The 20909-nt window shown below is 40.7% G+C and overlaps 1 protein-coding gene across 1 annotated transcript; it reads left to right on the top strand.

Annotated features, from left to right (window-relative positions):
• Positions 1-991: 991 nt before the first annotated feature.
• Positions 992-20758, top strand: LOC109399590 (sorting nexin lst-4). Its single transcript, XM_062855874.1, has 2 exons — positions 992-1280; positions 18991-20758. The coding sequence occupies exon 2, from the start codon at positions 18992-18994 to the stop codon at positions 20735-20737; it is 1746 nt and encodes a 581-aa protein (XP_062711858.1). The 5' UTR covers positions 992-1280; position 18991; the 3' UTR covers positions 20738-20758.
• Positions 20759-20909: the final 151 nt, after the last annotated feature.

Here is a 20909-nt window from a genome sequence, read left to right as displayed (position 1 = left end):
AAGTGATGCGCTGTATAGTAAATAAACCTGGTCCGCTATAGGGCACTGCATTGTTTTGATTTTGTATGGGAATTTGACGTTTCTTGGCCTTTTTGTTTACAAAATTTCTGTAAGATTAAAAGAGAAGGAGAGAATTTCATGCAGTGCCCTATACAGCGCACCACTTCCGAAGTTAGGTCCAACGCACGGATTTGGAGAAAAATCCAACTTCGCTAGTCGAAAATTCCGGGTTTCAACTGCATGGAGAATATACAACTGAAAAATCACAGAGAAACAGAAGTAACACTCTGATAATTCCCATTGTACATTCGTACACCGATTTAACGGTCTGTTTGAAAATTTGATAGTTGACCAACAGACCACCCGTAACGCTCGTATGGTTTTTGTTCGAGATGGACATTTCCCCACTACCGCCATCTAGTTGATAGTCGGGCAAACTTAGTCCTTTTAGCATTCGACGAATATGTTTCCGTGACTATAATTTGAATCGAAAAATGTTCGGAGTGTTACGTCTGTTTGTCTGTGGAACAATACTTAAATTCAGTAACAAATTTTGAAAACGACGTATAATCAATGCTACACCATTGATTATACATCGTTTTCAAAATTTGTTACTGAATTGATCAATGCTAGTTTTTTTTTATTATTATTTTTTTGCAGAATTTTTCTGTGAATCCACCCTGTTCACATGCTACTCTTTGTTTATTTTGGAAAAACACTTTTGACGTTTCCTCTGCCATCATCATCACCGTCATCGTTTCGTTTGTCATCATCAATATTTTGAAGTTGCGCTGCAGCGGAGTGATTCATCATCATTCCCGAATTGACCAATCCAAATTCCTGTGTGGTAGTGGTTTGTGTTCAGATTTCCCGTGTTAATCTATCTGTAAGAACTTTGTAAACATCTTTTGTTCTCACGTATATGGATAGGCTTGCATTAGGTTTCGTGAGACATTTTTTGGACAACTCTATGAGCGACAGAGTGAACGAACGGTCGAAGCGAACGGACATCAGCCGCAGAGACATAACAGCCAGTGGATTGCTGCAGTCATCATCATCCATTAGAAAGACAGTGAAGTGTGCGATAAAATAAAAAACGACGAAATTAACATTGTGGGTGATAGTGAAACGTCCCCCATACGCGCAATAATCGCGGTTCCTGCCAATGTAAATCCGAAAGAGAGTGAAGAATCACGCAAGATTTCATCAACAACCGCCAGGGAAAGATCGGACGTGGCCAGTTGAATCCCGGACAAGGAACGACGACATTGGAAAAACATGTAAGTTATTCTCCTTTTCAAGCGAAGCAAAAGTTGACGTCATTATAATTGGTGCTGCTGCTGCTGGTCAGTCTCTGTATGGCCGACTTGGATTATTGGTAGAAATGAAGAGTTTCATCATAGTTTGGCGAGCTACCGAGGGCAATGCAGATAAAATCGGCCTACTAAAACGCATTGCCTAACGAAACGAATGCGTATCGAATCGAAGCAAACTGTTGCTGCTGCGCTGCTATCATCGCGAAGTTTTTGGGTGGGTTGCTACGATGCGAGCGGGTGGCGCGCGGTAAAGAGCCCCATGAAGGGAAACGCCTATCAAAGGGGGAAGTAAGTGGCGCAGCTCGACTCGAGTCGTGCCGTTTCGTTGTTATTCTCGCTGTCGTCGTCGTCGTCGTGTGTGTTACACTGCTGCTAATTGAATAAACCGTTTAATTAAAGTGTGTCTCGCTCGGATTATGCGACCCACTGACTGCCTCGAGAGGGAGGATGCAGCAGCCTCCCCGATCCGGAATGGATCAGACAAGATGATGTGATCGATTCGGTTCTTTATCTTTTGGAATCTCGACGGCAGACAAAGAAACTTTCTGTTGTCCGAAGCGCCAGCCAAGTGCATGATGTTGGTGACCTTGGCGGTATCGTCGTTTGTTGTTGTTTGCTCACTGCGTTGGTAACTAACTACTAATGTACATACATAGCCAGGTATATCTATTACCTTCAGTGAGGTTCATGTTTTTCATTCGGTAGCATCAGGGTTTATCAATTTAAGGAGTGCGTTTCTAATTTCTGGTCAGTGTCAAAACTATTTATAATCCCTGACATGAGTAATAGGTAATCACGTGTATTTCCATATAACTAATGGAACATACATATCACCAACCAGAGGTGGCTAGATTCACACCTTACCCTACCCTACTAATCACCACTCCTTCCCGTGGGGATGCTGTGGATTCCACGGTTTCTAGTAACAACGGTTGTCGAACTAACATTCCTTCCCTTACCTGATGACCGTAAAGACGCGGCCAGCGCCGTTATTGACTTTAAATTGATGAACTCTCGAATTGTGCACATTGAGAATGGTTAGCTAGTGTCAAGCTTTCACGTTCATTGGTTCTTTGTGCAACTTCGATTGTTCTTGTCAATCACAGAGTAGCAACTACGATGTGTACGGTTATCTTTGCTTTGCTTTGCTTGCTTTGCTTAGCAATTTTCAGCTACTAATGGGTCCACTATTGGTTGAAATACCCTATGTCTTCGGTCGATGCACAATCGCAAACACAGCCATGGACCGATTAGGTATCCGAGATGAAATTACCGTGGATTAGAACTCAAGTTATTTGGTTTTCTGTCTGATGATCGGTCGATCTCCAGGTGGCTTTATGGATATCTTTGCGGGGGAAGAAAGCGCCTCAGACTGCCATACCACGGGAGGCTGCAAAGTTTACGCATCGCTGGCCGTTATCATTGGATATGGGCCTGCAGGCTGTTTTGCCCGATTACCGGTCTGTACATTTCCTTCAACTAACCTCAATTGGATTTAGCTGGGCGTAATGCATGATTTCTTACTCAGCCACTGGATGCCAGAACAAACGCTGTTTGAGCCGCACCTCCTTGGTGAACAGACACTCGGGTCGTACCTCCTAAATCAATCTCAAGCCAGAAGGACAACGTTCCCAGGCTGCACTACCAACTACACAACTATTAGCTGGCGGTAGGAACTTGTGAGGACCAGAGCTATGTTAGATACTTTTCCTTGTCGACTATCCGTTTTGATTGTCCCGCCTCCCTCTGTAAAATTACAGATTTTACGGTTTTGTTGAAATTTATGATTTGCTCAACCATTGCTTTTTTGTTCGCGCACTTGGCTAACAAGATATTACATTAAAACCTTACCGTCTCTATCTATAGCTGGCGAGCCACTGGTTCAGCAAGATTGTTCTTTTGGCTGTGTGTAGGGTCATTCGGACTCAATCAATGGCCGATGACGCGCTGGTGTCGCTAATAAATTTGTTTTGCATATGGGCGCAAACGAACTTGGACCGTTCACTAAACTTTTCTCTCGATGCGACAAAGAAAGTCAGGAAATTTCCTGTTGTATTAGCAACGACACAGTGGTCTGTGTGTGTATACCGTCGTCGCATCGATTGATTTTATGTATTTAAGCAAGCATCATCCTACGCTAGTCTATACGTCTCAGGTCTATACCACTCTGCTTCTGATAATGATTGAAATAATCATCTGGCGCTGAATCATAGCGTCTAGTACGGACGAAATGACTGTTTATTGTTTTGAAAGGTTTTTAATAAGGCATGACTAATATGCGATGCTGCGATTGGCATTCCACTCCCTAGTGGTTCAATTATTTCCACTATTTATTATTTTTGAATAGAATAGAAAAAAAAACTCGATTTAATAAACCTATGGTGAACAGAATCCTTCTTATACTTATTAAAATTATTGTTGTATTTTTTGTATTTAACATATTTATTTTGCGTGATTGACCAAAAGTTCTAGAAAATATTGTAGATTTAGCATCTAGTGGATTGGCTTCTAAAATAGCATCATGGACTAAACTACCAGAAATGCCAGACACCTCCTAGAATCTTGTATGGAATATTTAAAAAATAGCTTACATATTCTGGAATATTGTATCTTTTGTTAACTGCCAAAGATTTTGAATCGATTAACAAATAGATAAGAAAATCAGCGAGATACACTTTGTCTAATACATATCTCGTAATCAGTCGAAAAAAAAAAATAGTTCCGGAGTACTTGGTGTTCATGTTAATGGTGAAAAAAGGACAAAAATGATATATCTACTATGTTTATCAGTTTTGGCATTAGCTAGTTATTTTGGCTGTCCGTTTCATACATTTTCCCCACAATATATAAATTCAAAGCTCTCATTTAACATATTGTTAGTTTTCATAGAATTCCTGTTTATTTGTAATTTGAGACGAGCTTGGTGGTCTAGTGGCTACCGCTTCTGATTTATATGCAGAAGGTCCTGGGTTCAATCCCTGGCCCGTCCCTTTCCTCCTACTTTGTATCTTTCTATATACTTTCTCTCTGCTCTCTACATATACAACTCATGTATATAAACATGTTCATAGCCGTCGCTAGAACAGAAACGGGTTGAAAAAGCCGTTTCCCTTCCTTCCAAACTTTCACAGCACAGTGTCACAATCCTATTAGAAAAACGCCTACAAGTTATGCAATCAGCGAGCTGTGCCGCACATCTTCAAAATAATAAAAAACACACAATTCTATCACCTTCCTCTGGTATCCACAAACCAATGTGTGAACCTTCTGCCAAACAATTCCCACCAACACTCCAACATCCGCATGAATTTGTGCTGGCGCAGAGGTATATTCGGCCAGATGTGGATACAAACGATTGCAATCATCACTTCCTTACCCCTTCCCCACATTGACCTGCAACCTGACGTGGCAGGCGCCATTGTCGCCTAAAACTAGAAGATCACCAACGCTCACACACTGAAGATGCCTGCTAGTTCCCGGCAGTTATCTCATTGGTCCTTGTGTGAGTGTAGCTGGTCTGGCGATACTGGAGTAGCATCCACGGGCGGTCAATCAAGCTCAAGCTCAAGCTCAATTCCTGTTTATTTGTAATTTGTTATTTATAATTTTGTTGAAAACAATAACCTGTTAGTCTCTCTCTCTCTTCTTGGCGTAACGTCCTCACTGGGACAAAGCCTGCTTCTCAGCTTAGTGTTCTATGAGCCCTTCCACAGTTATTAACTGAGAGCTTCCTCTGCCAATGACCATTTTGCATGTGTATATCGTGTGGCAGGCACGAAGATACTCTATGCCCAAGGAAGTCAAGGAAATTTCCTTTACGAAAAGATCCTGGACCGACCGGGAATCGAACCCGTCACCCTCAGCATGGTCATGCTGAATACCCGTGCGTTTACCGCCTCGGCTATATGGGCCCTCATAACCTGTTAGTATACACTTTAAATGAGCATTATTTGTTGAAAAATAATTTCCCATAGACTGGTTAAAAGCAACCCCATGAAACGGCTGTCATCCACATACAACTGGATTGAAGCCAAAAATATGGTGCTGGACGTGGTGCTGATTTGAATCGGCGGTTGCATAAGGCTGAAAACACAGTGATTTTTTCTTTTGCAGCAGGTGCGACATTCAAATTTAATTGACTTTAGTGTTGTTTTAAATGGGTTAAATGTATTTTTATACTTGTGCGTCTTGTAAATTTAACAAAGAACACTAAACCCATTGAACAATATGTGGAAATGATCATTTTTCGCTTACGAATTTATCTTCGCACGACAAAGTTCGCTTCCGCACGTAGCAGATTGACCAGCAGACTGAAATTTGGTAAACAAACCTGTGGCGCCCCACCAAAGGCTTCAAGAACTAACGCTTTCTTCAGGGGGTTGGTTAAAAGCTCATGCAAGATAAGAAGCGAATATAATAATAAGAGATGGAATCAGGGCCGGATTTACAAATGTGAGGGCCCGGGGCCACAGTGTTATGGGGGCCTCTCTATATAGAGGATATGTTTTTGCATATATAACATGGGAAAAAATCTAAAAAAAAACATCAACAATTCTTAGAAAAATGTATCAATGAAGGTATTACTGTAGTTGTGAAACAATTTGAATAAAGAGCAAAAGAAGATGATATTCACTAAATATATTCATATCAGATTTCATTTCTTTTGTTTTCACGCTAAAAACAATGATGAAATAAATTTACATAAAGTAAAGCCTGCTTTTTGCCAGTGTGCTTACAGCATTAGATCCCAAATTTAGTAAAATTCATGCTAGAGTTCACATAGAAACTGCAAGATGAATTTATAGCTGAAATTTTCGAGAAATCATGTATAACTTGTAGCGCATTCGGTAAAGTCGCTTTTGTGAAATTCAAAGAGAATTTCTCAGGAAATCCTGCTGCAATCTCTGATGAAGTTGCTGGTCGATAACAATAAAGTATGAAAACTTAACAAAAATTTGTTCTAATGTTACTGCTAGAGTCCTGGCGACCTCCCAAAAGAATTTTCAACTTGACTTTGAAATCAAAAGGATTATTAAAAATTTTGAAGAAATTTTACCGAGAATCCATGATAAATTCATAATGTAGTTACGGATATAATATACAGGTCGGACTCGATTATCCGAAGTCGAGTTCTGGCGCTTCCCAAAATAATATCTCGCAAACGGAATGCTGTAAAAAGCTGAAATTTTGACATTTTGTTAGGTCAACTTTGATTAGTGTTCAGTCAAAATTTCAGCTTTTTACAGCAGGCCTGACCAACCTTTTACGGCCGCGGGCCACAGCCAACACTCCATACCAGTTGACGGGCCAAAAATTGAAATTCGGCTATGAAACACTTTTTTCAAAAACTTCTCTGAACTTCGGAACCATTGTTTAAAAAATTTTCAGTTTCTTATGAAATCTCTGTGCTTACTGCATACATAAGATTTTTTGAAGAATTTCGCAGTTCGTTTTAGTAAATTGTATAAACCATCCTAGCATGGGTGCACCACGCTGGTGTAGAGCATGTCTTGCATGTCTGGCTGGGTCATATTGACCCCTATATCTTACTTGGCTTAAGAAAAATACAATGGCATTCATAAAGCAGGATCTCAGGCTGGTTCCTATTAAGGTGAATATATGACGAAGCCACTACTCGAATTTTCAAGAGCACAAATCTGAAGAACCGAATGTCGGTTTGCGCTGAAAATTTGATCGATTGGTCACCACCAGCGGGTAACCAATCGATCAACTTTTCAGTTCAAACCGACATTCGGTTCTTCAGATTTGTGGTCTCGAAAATTCGAGATGTGGCTTCGTTATATATTCACCTTAATCAATGTTTCAATGTTGTATCTTACGACAAAAATAGAATCTTCAAATTCTCGTAGAATTCAGATTCGTTTGCTGTTTTTCATTTTGTTAAATTGTTTTACAATGTCAAAGTGTTCTCAAAAGTTTACAAGTACTTTCACATTGCCATAATCTGATGATTCCTCGCAATCAGTAAATTGAATCAAGTAGATATACATTTTTAAATACGCACTAAAATATAAAATTATTTATTTTTTTCAAATTTTACTTGGAAACGAAAAAAAATACTCAAAAATATTATTTAAAAAGTCAAATTATATAATTTTTCTTCATTCGTGCCGCGGGCCGCACGAAATGTCCTCGTGGGCCGGATCCGGCCCGCGGGCCGTACGTTGGACAGCCCTGTTTTACAGCATTCTGTTTGCGAGATATTATTTTGGGAAGCGCCAGAACTCGACTCCGGATAATCGAGTCCGACCTGTATTATTGAATTTGAGAATCTTTTGACGAAAACCTGGACAAATGATTAGCCAATTTCTTCACAAATTTCTTCTATACAGGTATTCTTCGATATAACGTACCCTCGATATAGCGTACCCTCGATATAGCGAATTCGATATAACGTACATTTTGTTTCGATATAACGTACAACATTGAAAATTTTTATTTTTCCCACGAATGATCCTTAGATAAACTACGAAATCACTCAAATCAATTTTTTGTTGCAGCATTAGCTTTGTTACCCAGAATTAGCGCAATTTGGGGAAAAACTTAGCGTACGTTATATCGAAGCACAATGTACATTATATCGAAGCACAAAAAACGAAATGACTTTTTCGTCAAAACTCAAGTTTTTCATTATTGTTTTTTTGAATTTCACCGAAATCATTATTTGGGAATAATTTCACGTCGTATACATCAATACTAGCATAAAAAATTATAAATTTTTCTCTGCTTCGATATAACGTACACTTCGATATAACGTACAAAGAGAAAACTTTTTTGTACGTTATATCGAAGAGTACCTGTAATTTTCTCAAGGAATCTATTGATGTTATCAGAAGTTCATCAACGATTCATCCTATTTTCAGTAAGCAAATCTCTCAACTCATGAAATTTTGACTGAAAGTATTTAAAACAATCTGCCTTACATTCTAGCTAGATAACCTCCAGAAAATGTTGCAACAGTTTTGGTGTTCTCCGATTTGAGTAAAATCAAACTCAAGTATTCCAAAAATACTTCTAAATTTCGAAAAAAAATCTTTCAATTCCTCTGAAAACTCAGTGGTAAATTCTTAAAAATGTTTTCAAAAACCAAGAAAAAAAACAAACTTATTCAGGAGGAACTTTTTGACTCTTCAATTTACAGAGTTTTGCTTAAGCGTTACTTGGTCATAAGTCTAGGGAGGGCCATGCCCATGTCGGTATAGATTTTTATACTCCAGAACTGCTCCAAATATTCTTATTGCCTGAATCTCGTGATTCTGGAGGGGGCCAAGCCCCCTGGCCACACCTTATTTACGCCAATGGAGATTTGGTGTTTATATAGAATTGAGTCGAAGATTTTCTAGGGGGAGACGGGGTAAGAAGGCCCACCGGGGTAAGACGGACCACCTGCATGCTGTATTTGATCTAAATTTATCGCACATAATCTTAAAGATTTCGATTCAGAAAAATGTTTTCAAACCGAAAAAATAACCCGTTCATAACTTACCAGAAATGTTAACAAAGCATGAGAGGAGCGGGATTAACATTCCAAAAAATCGTTGGGATTTAGCCTCATAAGTGAAATCTGCCCAAGCGGGGTAAAAGTTACCACCTTGAACGGGGTAAGATGGCCACCCCCTAGTTCATAGAACAATATAGCTGCAAACCAATTTAATGAAAATTGTTTGTTAAAAATACGTTATTTCACATAAATAAACTCATGTTTGTGATGTTTGCACTGGACGTAACCAGAAACAACATTTTTGTGATAATAATGGGTGCTTGAGTATCCAAATTTACAGTACCCAAATAATAATAAATTGTAACCCTTGGCTCAAATTTATAAATTTTTTAACAGCAGGGATCGAAAGATATTTTTTTTGCATGCCTAACACTTTGAAACAATATATGCTGTGTTAAAACTAGCGTAATTTATTGTTAGTTTTAAGTTATGATTTTATTAGCTTAAGGTGGCGGCCTTACCCCGTCTTCCCCTACATGATTTCTGGTAATGTATCTTGAGCAATTGCACAAATAAAAATAAATGTAAAAAGTTTTAAGGAAACAATTTATAATTTCACAAATAGGTGGACAAATAGTTGCAGTCTTGCTGAAACGAATCACAACATATCACAGTTGCTTGAAGTTCTAATGACAAAAATCTAACCAAAAGAGAAGTGTCTTGCACTAGTGTTTTTTTTTTCTTGCATCACATTTTTTTGTGAAGTGAAATTTTGTGGGGGCCCCTAAAATGTGGGGGCCCGGGGCCCTGCCCCACCCCTGATCGAAGATATTGTAGTCCCTTGAAAGTCTCTAAAATAAAGACAAATCAATCAATCAAATATCGTAGTCTATTAAAATACAACTGCTAAGACTTGTCCTGTCTCGCTCAGTTCTATCCACCAGCACTTGATTTTCAACGCATTCACCACCAGTTCGACTTTTGCTGCTTCGCATTTCAAGCGGTTGTACAGTTGTGTCACCGTTCCAAATATTCTACTGATGACATGTCAATATAGGTCGAATCTGTTAAATATCGAACCCAGATGCTAAACTCGCGAACTTTTCGAAATGAATGCCAGTTATTTTTTGCGTTGAATGCATATCCGTAATCGTAATTGTTCTAGATCAATCAATTTCATTTATACTATTATCTCCATTCATTTGGTGACGACATCATACGAAAATGTGATTAGTACTTATACGTGGACGGAGTTGAAAGAGGTAGGTAGGGTGGTTATCGTTTCAGCTGCAACTACCACACTATATGCCATACGTATTTCATTAGCTACACACTAATTATTAGCTTCTCGGTAGTACGTGCATGCCCCGAGGAGAGCCGGTTTTATCGCGTAGGATAAGCGGTTGTGATTTGAGGAAGGTGGTACCCATAGTGGCATCATCATTGGACATCAGTTTTGCCGTAGTGTGTCATCTAATCACAAGCCAGGATAAACGATGATGTCGAAATATAATAAGCTTTTTGATGCTTTCGGTCGCGGGTCTCGTCCTGGTCCTCTCGTCGCGTCGTCAGTCGGGATGAGTGGGATTGGAAAAATGACCGGGATATTGAGTGTATCCCGATGATGTTACCGAGATACGGTCAATTTATCTTCAAATGAGCCGTCATCATCAATCAGCAGCGTTGCCATTGGGCCTAGATTCCGCTTGGTTGGATGCAGCTGAGCTGCAGCTCTAGCGGTTTTGTTCTAAATCCAGCATCCTTGATTGCATGTATCGTGCGGTTATCGTTGGATAACGGGAACATGCGGCGGTGGCCCTGTATCACCATCATCATCATAAACATTGAATAATTGGATTCATTAATTCAAACCGAGGAGGGGGATGCCGCTTATTGGGCACGTGATTTCGGATCAAATGGATGGAGGATAGATCCTTTTTACATCCATCTCAGCTCGCACAATGGGGACGCTATCGGTTTCATCGATACATTTCAATAATGATGACGCTCACCCATGTAGATTTATGATGTCGGTTGGAGATAAATTTATGATGATTGTGACAACAAAGTAATTGGATGCTATTTGGTTATTGTACCTTCAGGCTAGCACATTCTTCCGAAGCTATTTAATCAACAATACCGAAATTATGTATGCCTGCATAAATGGATTACCGGCGATTTAGTGCGTTTCGACCAACCAACAGTAACCGAATAAATTCTATGCAGTCTCAGGGCTGGTAATGGACTGGGAATCCGTAGTCGAGGTTTCAGTTTTCAAAATTTTTAAAAGATACGCACAAGTTTAATACACCCGATTCTTTTTTTATACGGGTCGATTTTTGGGAAGGACGAGATCTCTCAATCAATCCACCAGATTACATATTGTGAAGATTTGGGAGGATGAAGAATTGGATGGTCTCACACGCCCAATCTACAAGGAAGGGTACAGACAGACTAGAGTGTGTATGTGTGTGTAAATTCGGCGTCTAAGATACTGTCGCATGTCCTGTTTAACAGACTGAGACCTCTTGGTGAGCCCTTCGTCGGCGAATACCAGGCTGGTTTTCGTGAGGGCCGATCAACGACGGATAAAATGTTTAATTTGCGAATGATCTTAGCTGAATTTCGGGAATATAACTTGCAGATTCACCATCTGTTCATTGATTTTAAAGTAGCGTATGATTCAGTGAAAAGAAATGAGCTTTGGCAGATCACGGTAGAACATGGTTTTCCGGCGAAACTAATTAGGCTGATACGCGCAACGTTGGATGCATCAAAATCAAGTATTCAAGACGAAGTGTCTACCTCGTTTGTGACCTTAGATGGATTAAAGCAGGGTAATGCTGTTTCAAATTTACTGTTCAACATTGCACTCGAAGGAGCGATTAGCAGGTCGCACATGTTCCTCGGCTTTGCGGACGATATTGATCTCATCGGCATCGATCGTAGGACAGTGCAGGAAGCTTATGCTCCCCTGAAGAGAGAGACTGCGAGGATAGGCTTGACGATCAACTCTACCAAGACGAAGTACATGATAGCGGGTAGAGACAGAGGCAGACCTACTGGTGTTAGTGCTGAGGTAGTGATTGATGGGGATGTGTTTGAAGTTGTTGAAGAATTTGTTTATCTTGGAACTTTGCAGCTGCAAATAGGGCCTTTTACGGATTGCGTAGCTAGCCAGCCTAGAGCCCGTAACTTGCAAACGCAAACGAAATTCGCTCTATATAGGACGCTGATTCTTCCGGTTGTCCTCTGCGGTCACGAAGTGTAGACGTTAAATGAGATAGACTGAAAAGCTTTCAGAGTATTTGAGCGCAAAGTGTTGCGGGCAATTCTCGGTGTGAAACAAGTAAACAGATTGTGGCGCAGACGCATGAATAACGAGTTGTACCAAGTCAAAGATACGAATATTGTGAAACGTATAAAATATGGCATACTTCAGTGGGCTGGACACGTAGTGCAAATGTTGGAAGAAAGAATAGTGAAAACAATATTCAGCATGGAACCAGGTAGAGGCTTCCCGCACGCGATTGAAGAAGATCTGCGATCCCTACACGTTCACTGCGTCAGGTTATTCTGGACTGATGGTCAAGATCTGCATGGGAGTGATTGCTATCCAGCTCTATTATCTCTCACTAGATAGTGGACATACCGCATCTGAAATGTCTAGGTGCCACAGGTGATTCGAATGCGGGAGTGATGCGGATTGGGAAAGTTTTTAAATAGCTGTAGAAAGCAGGGATGGGATCATTCATTTCTAAAAAGTTACATTTACTTGCTACTATCTCAGTTCAGAAGCAAGCTATCAAAAAACAATGTATGGATGAATTCAACCTTGTAGTTTTATCTGAAAGTTTTCCGAATAACGTTGGGTCGCACACGCATACCAAAGTCGAGAGCGAGCTGTGAAGACAACTCTTCACGTCGTGAATGTAAATTACATTCGCGCCGTGGAGAATTGTGTTTGCTGCCTTCTATTGACTTAATTATTGATACTATACTAGTACAGTATTCTACAAAGTTTCAGGTAAAACATAAATGAAAAAGTGTTCCATACATTGATTTTCGCTACGATGTTTCTGAAGCGAGTTCCCGAGCAGAGGAAAAAAGCTCAATAATAGCATATTTTGATATAAAGAACAAAAAGTGATATTTGTTTGTTTGAGATAAGAGGTAAAAGTACTGAAAATAATATCTCAATTTTACTCCTGGAACATCGTCATCATAGCCCATTTAGCTCTTGGTAAAACCTAACCAATAGCAGTGAGCTATTTGATTGATTTTCAAATATCATATTTTGCTATCGGTTAGCTGGTTCAAGAACAATTTTTTGCTATTATTTTCAGTACTTTTACCTCTTATCTCAAACAAACCAATATCACATTTTGATCGTCAGTACTTGAACTCTGCCCGGGTTAACAGCAAGTGAATGTAAGTGATTGCAAATGAATGATCCCATCCCTGGTAGAAAGTAAACGCCATGCAAGGGCACCGTCATGTGCAACGAATTCATCAACATAATCAATAGTGCAGCTTAGGACACGATACATACCTAGAACTAGTCCCGATCCTGGACGACTAGCCTTACACTGATGGTCGGACGAAACCGGATTGGCCATCAATCCTTGGCATGAAGGTAATGGAAAGAATGGCAAACCGACGAAAAGTTTATTTCCTCGAACACGCAGAAAACTGAGCTGCGCTGATCTTCGAAAAAAAAAAACGAAGCCCGCTCCGGAGAAAGCCAAGCTGAATCAGTAAAAAGCGTGGAGTAGATAAAGCTAGTGGAAACATAGCTGTAGTCGTCGTTGTGTTGTGAATTGTAAAAGTTTTAAAGGTGAAGCCTTAGGTTATCTAATTCAGTCTTATCGGATCCCAATGTTCATTGAAGTCATCATATGCAGTTCCTTCCGTTGTTACTTTGCCTATTATTCGGATTAAACCGTAACTGCTGGCTGACCTACCTTATTCTGTTCATCAAAGCCGAGTATTACCGTCGACCTATGCAACAACATCCTAAGTAAATCCACCCGGAGGTGATAGCTCTGCAACCATCTCATCACCATGATCAGAACGGAACGAATTTCATAAAAGTGACAACGTTGACTGGACTGTCATCGCCAGTTCCAGTCGGTGGTGGTGGCCTGAGGCGTGAGCTTAATTCATGGAGCAATCCATCATATTTTGGGGCTGCTGAGCTGAGAAGCGAATGCAAAACGACGGTGATGCTCTACATGTGGTGGTAACTATAGTATTCTATAGGTACTAGCTGAGCGATGATGATAAACTCCGAACAGTTGTTGCTGGCGCTGGGTGTTTTGAAACGAAACCACATTAACTAATTTATCCTTTCTGTAGGGTGCAGCCGCCGTGCAGCTGTTGTCGGGTGAGGGGAGAGAATCAAATCCCCCAGGTCTCCACCTTGTTTTGAAGGAAGGGTTTGCGAAAAGTATGGGGAACTAGCTGCGAACAACGATATCATGTCGTAGTTTATCACAACTGAAACGACGCAGCTTGTAGATGTTTGATATAGGGTAATTGTTCCCTTCGTTGTGGTAGTACCTAATGTTGCGGTAGTGGCAATTGAGCACTTTTTCGACTGAAATGTTACCAAAAGGCATTTTTAATAGATGTATTATACTTAAATTATGAGATTGCACCATTTGTGTGCTTAAGATTTGCCCAAAAACCTATTTAAAAAAATATTTTCCTTAAAATTTTTGCTGCTGTGTTCCTATTGTTGCGGTAGTGTTCCTAATGTTGCGGTATCCCATATGATTTCAATGGGATACCGCAACAATAGGAACCAAAATTAAATTTTACCTCCATAATAGGAACAGTGTGCCTAATGTTGTGGTAAGCGATTTATGATCGAAAACAGAGAGAATCGATAGTTTTTATATTTTCAAAGCAAATTTGGATAGAAAACTACCAACTAACGTTTTGCAACCCTTTATTAGATGGTACGATCATTGTTTTTTAAATGAATTTATCTTAATACCACAACGATGGGCACACACTTACCCTAGTAGCTAGATGAAATGGCTTTGTCTAATGATATGAATGAGAAATTGATTGTAAGCCTGTTCTAGGATTAGGATGGTGGAAGGTATCACTGGCTCTTGAACTATTGACGGCTCAATTCTCGTCTGCAATGCTTTATACAAAGACAGTCCTAACATTATGTAACGTGGTGGATGCTAAATGTAATAATTTATTTTCATTATTCGAAATTGTAATCATTACGCAACAAAGATAGTAAAAGAGAGTATTTAGATATCTCAGTTGCATAGCTGACGCTGAGCATTGAGGCTGATATATTTCACTTTCACCCACAACTAGTAAATTGACCAGAGGTCAGCTACCAAACATCTCTCTCCAGCCCTCTTCTATTAGTGTATGCAAAATACGCTCCTCGTGATAGTATGACACACAAAACTATATTCATTCAGCATCAAAGTGCAGTGCACTCTTCCAAAGCTCTGATAAGCTGTACAATACATCTAACCCAGCGTTGACTGTACGTAGACACTTGTTTAATACTGACATTGGAACAATTTGGTGGTTGTAATCTAACTGTCCGTATTTGCATAGTCGACGTACGCGCCACTGTATTTTTCATCACACTTTTGCAATAATACTGAGTTCTATGGTGGGCCGCGAAAAGTACGTCTGCTGGCCAAAGGGGGTCGCGCACCTGAAAGTTTGGGAACCTATGGTTTAGATATCCCATAACCGCCAGTAAGCCGTGATAGTTGCTTTCTTCCATCACATCTATCCCCACGCGTTCCTCAGAAGTGCCGAAAAATTGCATTTATCTCACAGCTGGCTCGTTTCCCAGAGGGATCTGCTTACTTTACCCACAACGCAACTTGTACCTAATGCTATTAGTTACGGAGGGTCTGCAGTTAGTGGCTGCTAAATACCAGGGAGCTTTTAATGTGACCTTCGTTGTGGAACGATACTGTTCGTTTCGGAATGGGGCACGTTCGGTGTTGTACTAGATTTGTAGTAATGAGCTGAATTTTAGTATGGTGAGAAGGTCAATTCTCCGTTTCTGCAATGAAATGGTGCAAAATGCGTGGGTATTATGATTCTTTACCTAATTTGATGATGTTTGAGCAAAAGTTTGGATAACTATGTTGTTTATGTTGCAAGAAATGGAGAAAACAACAACACTGTTGCCCAAAATTTTGCTCAAACAGCATCAAATTAGGCCAGGAATCATAATACCCACGCTTTTTGCACTATTTTATCACAGAAACGGAGAATTGACCTTCTCACCATACTAAAATTCAGCTCATTACTACAAATCAAGTACTTCACCGATCTATCCTATTCTTATCTGAGTTTGGTTGAGCATTTGCACAGTTACAGTTCGCTTTACACAATCATGTTATCACGCCCATATTAGCGTTTCTAGGTAGACTAGCTCAAATATGAAAGATTTTTTGTATGAGAACCCAAGAACCTTTTACCAGTCCCGTAATGTGGGCAGATCACCTTGTAATGGTGCGTTACGGTGTAAGATCTGCCATAACAAATTTTAATCTTGTAATATTTTTTTTAGCTTTGTTAATTTAAATGCAGGAAAATTCCAAGATCACAATTTGTTCTATTTTTTTTAATTGTTTTTCATTGTTAATAAACCATTTATTTCAGGAGGATTCAGGTAATTTTTGTCTATGTCTAGATCGATTTAGGGTCTTGTACCATTTGGGCAGGTGCACCTATTTTGGGCACTTGCCGCTATTGCTAAGTCAATTTCAAACCGATTGATTTGAAATTTTGTATAGAGTCAGGCACGTACAGTACCTAACTCTGTACAAAAATTCAAATCAGTCGGTTTGAAATTGACTTAGTTATAGCAGCAAGTGCCCAAAATAGGTACACCTGCCCAAATGGTACAATACCCTATATCCAAAAATTATGTAACTGTTGTGAGCCTATCACCATTTAATACTATTTTCTATTTCACAACCCTGCAGTCGCGACGACAAAACATCCTTCTTATTTTTTGAAGGGTCAAGATCGCCATATCATTCGGTAGCGGGTAGACCACGTTGTCCGCGTCGTTTTTCTTCGAACCGAGTGTCGTAATGTCGCGTTTTTTTTCGGATCGTCAACTTTTTTTTCACTCATTTTACGCGATCTTTTCTTTTTTTTTTTGTTCAACGCGATTTTTAGATTTTTTTTTCTTTTATTTTGTTATTTCTCGAGTAACCATTTTTTTTCCTCGCGTTCTAAACATTTAGGTATTGCAAAGTTCCGATGACCCTGGAGGGATCGGTTCTGCTTGTGCCTCGCACTGAGCCGAAACATACTTATTTATACAATAAATAGAAAAAATATCTCTTAATTTATTTTCGTTCAACTCGTTTTACGTAAATAAAAAGGAAAATCGTGTTAAGTACTGTTCCTTTGAATTCCACTAAGAATTTGCATCCTTTGACAGATACGTATTTCGACCTCAACTGTAGGGTCGTCTTTAGTGTCTTGTACTTGACTCGACAACTTGACTCGGCAAGTACAAGACACTGAAGACGACCTTACAGTTGAGGTCGAAATACGTATCTGTCAAAGGATGCAAATTCTTAGTGGAATTCAAAGGAACAGTACTTAACGCGATTTTCTTTTTATTTACAGATATTCCCCTAACAAGCCCAGGTTAATCATCATCGTTTTACGTAATTTTTTCTTAATGAAATGTTTTTCTTTTTTTTCGTTGTTTTCGCGTTTTTTTTATGTAAATGGAAGTTTTTTTTTCTCGGATAACCAACTTTTTTTTCACGCGTTTCAAACATTTATTGTAATGTTCCGATGACCCTGGAGGGATCGGTTCTGCTTGGGCTTCTCATTGTGCAGAAACATAATTATGTAAACAATAAATAGAAAAAAAATCTCTTTTGATTGCCGGCATTCAAAAGATTAAATTTCTACCAAATAAACAACCAATGCCGTGGGTCCATCGCCAGCTTTTCAGGCGAATCCTTGACCTACATAATACATCTCCCAACCACCCACTCCGTAGTAGGGTGGGGCGGGGCAAGATGGGTCGCGGGGCAAGATGGGTCAGTGCCATTTTCGGGCGCATTACTCATGTTTTGATTATGTTAATAATTTTGTTAGATAACCAGCATGAATATACAAAAGTTTGGGGCATTGATTGAAAAATTATTCACTCTCATTGGAAATAAAAAATAAAATGGTTTTTATCCATTTTTATTATGCGATACATTCCATATAATCTCCATATAAACGGCCGCGGGGCAAGATGGGTCACCTTCAATTTTGAACGTATTTTTGGAGCATTCAAAAGTTATTTATTTTTTATTATAAGTTTATCTCATAAATGACTTCAATCACGCGGAATGAACGCTCAAAATTATAACATAAAAATATGATAATTTTTTAGTGAAAACATCGATTTTCAAGTCGCCTTAGGACCACTCAAATTGTAAAGTTTTTTATATTCCAAATAAATTTATAAAATGTTTACTAGTAGCTCTTGTTTAGTCAGTATGGATATGGAGCATATATGAATGCGAAACAAATCTTATAGTTTGAAGTTTTTCGTTGAGAAAATGTGAATTAACTAAAAGGTGACCCATCTTGCCCCGCACTTTTTTCACGGCGCGAAATCGATCACTTTTTAAAACTGCTTGTTTAATATCATATTTTGTATTTAATGAACTTTTTATCGACTTTTAGCATAGCTAACTAGTGTATTAAAGAGTAGCGGACGAATACAAACCAATACGATTTGTATTTACAAAGTTATGGTGGTCCATCCTTAGGTCCATCTTGCCCCGCCCCACCCTACTTATGGGAGTGTCACTGAGTCGGAGGCCTCTTAAATAAGTGCTACATCAACATTTCCTTCCCCTATCTCAAGTTACGGTAAAGATGGGCATGGCCGGGAATAATGACATTTGTGCTTTTGGTATTCTTGCATAAGATTGGAGCAAAGTTAACTCCCTGGCCTTGTTCCGAAAAGCAATCCGAGCAAGATTAGCAAAAGGTACATGAATGTTGTTAGTATCCAATCTACGAAGTATACCGTAACTACGCTGACGCTAACGCTAACGAGAACCCAAGAACCTTTTACCAGTGTCCAGTCCAGCGAATTTGAAGTCGAACATATTCTTTTTTAGCGAACTTTCTAGTAGTGATCTCGAGATTAATGAAACTCTCTCTTCTTTCCATTTCCAGAATGTCACGCGTCCAGGTTCTGTACGATTTCTCAGCGGAACCCAACTCGGCTGAACTCACCATTACCGTGGGGGAGATCCTCACCGTAACCAGTACCGATGTGGGCGAAGGATGGTGGGAAGGAACTAATTCCCGCGGGCAACGCGGTTTGTTCCCGGCCGCCTACGTGGAAGTCATGCCAAATGCTCCCGCCGGACCGCCTAAAATGCCTCCGCCGCCGCTGATTCAGCAGGCCCCCAAGCAGCAGCAGCCTTCACAACCGGCGCAGCAGCAGCAACAACAGCAACAGCAAGGGCATCGATATGACCCAACTTCGGACGACTGGGGAGAACAACAGGACGACTGGGAGGACGATTGGGATGACGATAATGATACCTATTCGGAAATTGGTCCAGCCAGTGGAGGAGCAACGACACCAGCTGCGACCCCAGCCGGCCATAATCAGAACGGGAATTTCCAAAGCAGTAGTTATTATGCTAATGCGAACCTGCCGGCGCCACCAGCCGGGGCACATCACAACGACGGAGACGGAATTTCGCTGGCCTCAACGGTCGTGGGAGGGACCAGAAGAACTACCTCGTCAGGTAAAATTTTCTCGAAAACAGGTGACGCTTATCTGATGGGATTGAGCGTACCGGCCGTGTCCGAGAGCGACCGGGTGCAGATCCTCCAGACGGAGAATGGAATTATTTGGAAGCCTCTTCGCGATGGTTACACGGTTACTGTAGATTCACCAAAGAAAGAGAAGAAATTCAATGGCCTTAAAAGTTTCATCGCTTACCAGCTGACGCCTTCGTTCAACAACATTCCGGTGTCTCGCCGGTACAAACACTTCGATTGGCTTCACGAGCGACTGGTGGACAAGTTCTGCCTGATTCCAATTCCGCCACTTCCGGACAAGCAGATATCCGGACGGTACGACGAGGAGTTCGTTGAACATCGCCGCGTTCAACTGCAGGAATTTGTCGATTGGATGTGCCGGCATCCGGTGCTGTCCACGTGTGCCGTTTGGATGCACTTCCTTACCTGCACCGACGACAAGAAGTGGAAAACTGGCAAGCGAACCGCTGAGAAGGATCCCCTGGTGGGAACGACCTTCTGCGCAGCCATCTTCCCACCGGATAAAACGCTTCTCCACTCGCAGGTCGATCCCCAAGTGGACTCGTGCATCCTGTTCGTCCCTCAGATGAACGCCGCCGTCAAAAGCCTGTTCCAAATCTGCAGCGATGAAACGAAAAAGTTCCAAGGCCAATGGAAACAGGACTACCAGCGTCTCGGCGAAGGTCTATCGGAACTGGCCCGATCGCTGGAAATCGACGAACGCCGTCAGGTCACCCAAATCAGCCTGTCGAACTCGGTCGGCCACGCGGCCGGAATCTTTATCAGTATTGGCCAGATGTACGCCGACCAGCCCAAGCACGATTTCATTCCCTTTTCGGATCGCTTGCACATCTACCGGGGTCTTTTGAACACCTTCCCGGATAATTTGAACGAGTACCGAAACGCCGTTCAGAAGCGGAGAGATTGCGAAAAGCTGACGGCCGAGCAGAAGATGGAAAACAGCCAGCTGGCGGAAGTGAACCGAAGGGTGGACGTGATGTCGTACGCGATGCTGGCCGAGATGGCTCACTTCCGTCAGGAGCGGGATACCCACCTCAAGGACACGCTGCGGAACTTTATCGGGGCGCAGATCGAGTTTTACCAGAACATCGTGCGCCGGCTGGAACAGGCGCAGTCGCATTTCTAACTGTGAGTTGCTTCTTCGAATATACAGGGGGTGGCCAAAATGTTTGGGATAGGCACCTTTTTTTTCTCTCACAAAAAAGTTCAACATGCTATAACTTTTCATAGAATGCATAAAAAAATCTTAAATTTTGACTGTTTGTCAACCTGTTATATGTGCATCATTGGTACAAATT

This window comes from Aedes albopictus, chromosome 3 (assembly GCF_035046485.1).
Source record: "Aedes albopictus strain Foshan chromosome 3, AalbF5, whole genome shotgun sequence".
Classification (NCBI taxonomy): domain Eukaryota; kingdom Metazoa; phylum Arthropoda; class Insecta; order Diptera; family Culicidae; genus Aedes; species Aedes albopictus.
This window is presented reverse-complemented; position numbering and strand designations above follow the sequence as displayed.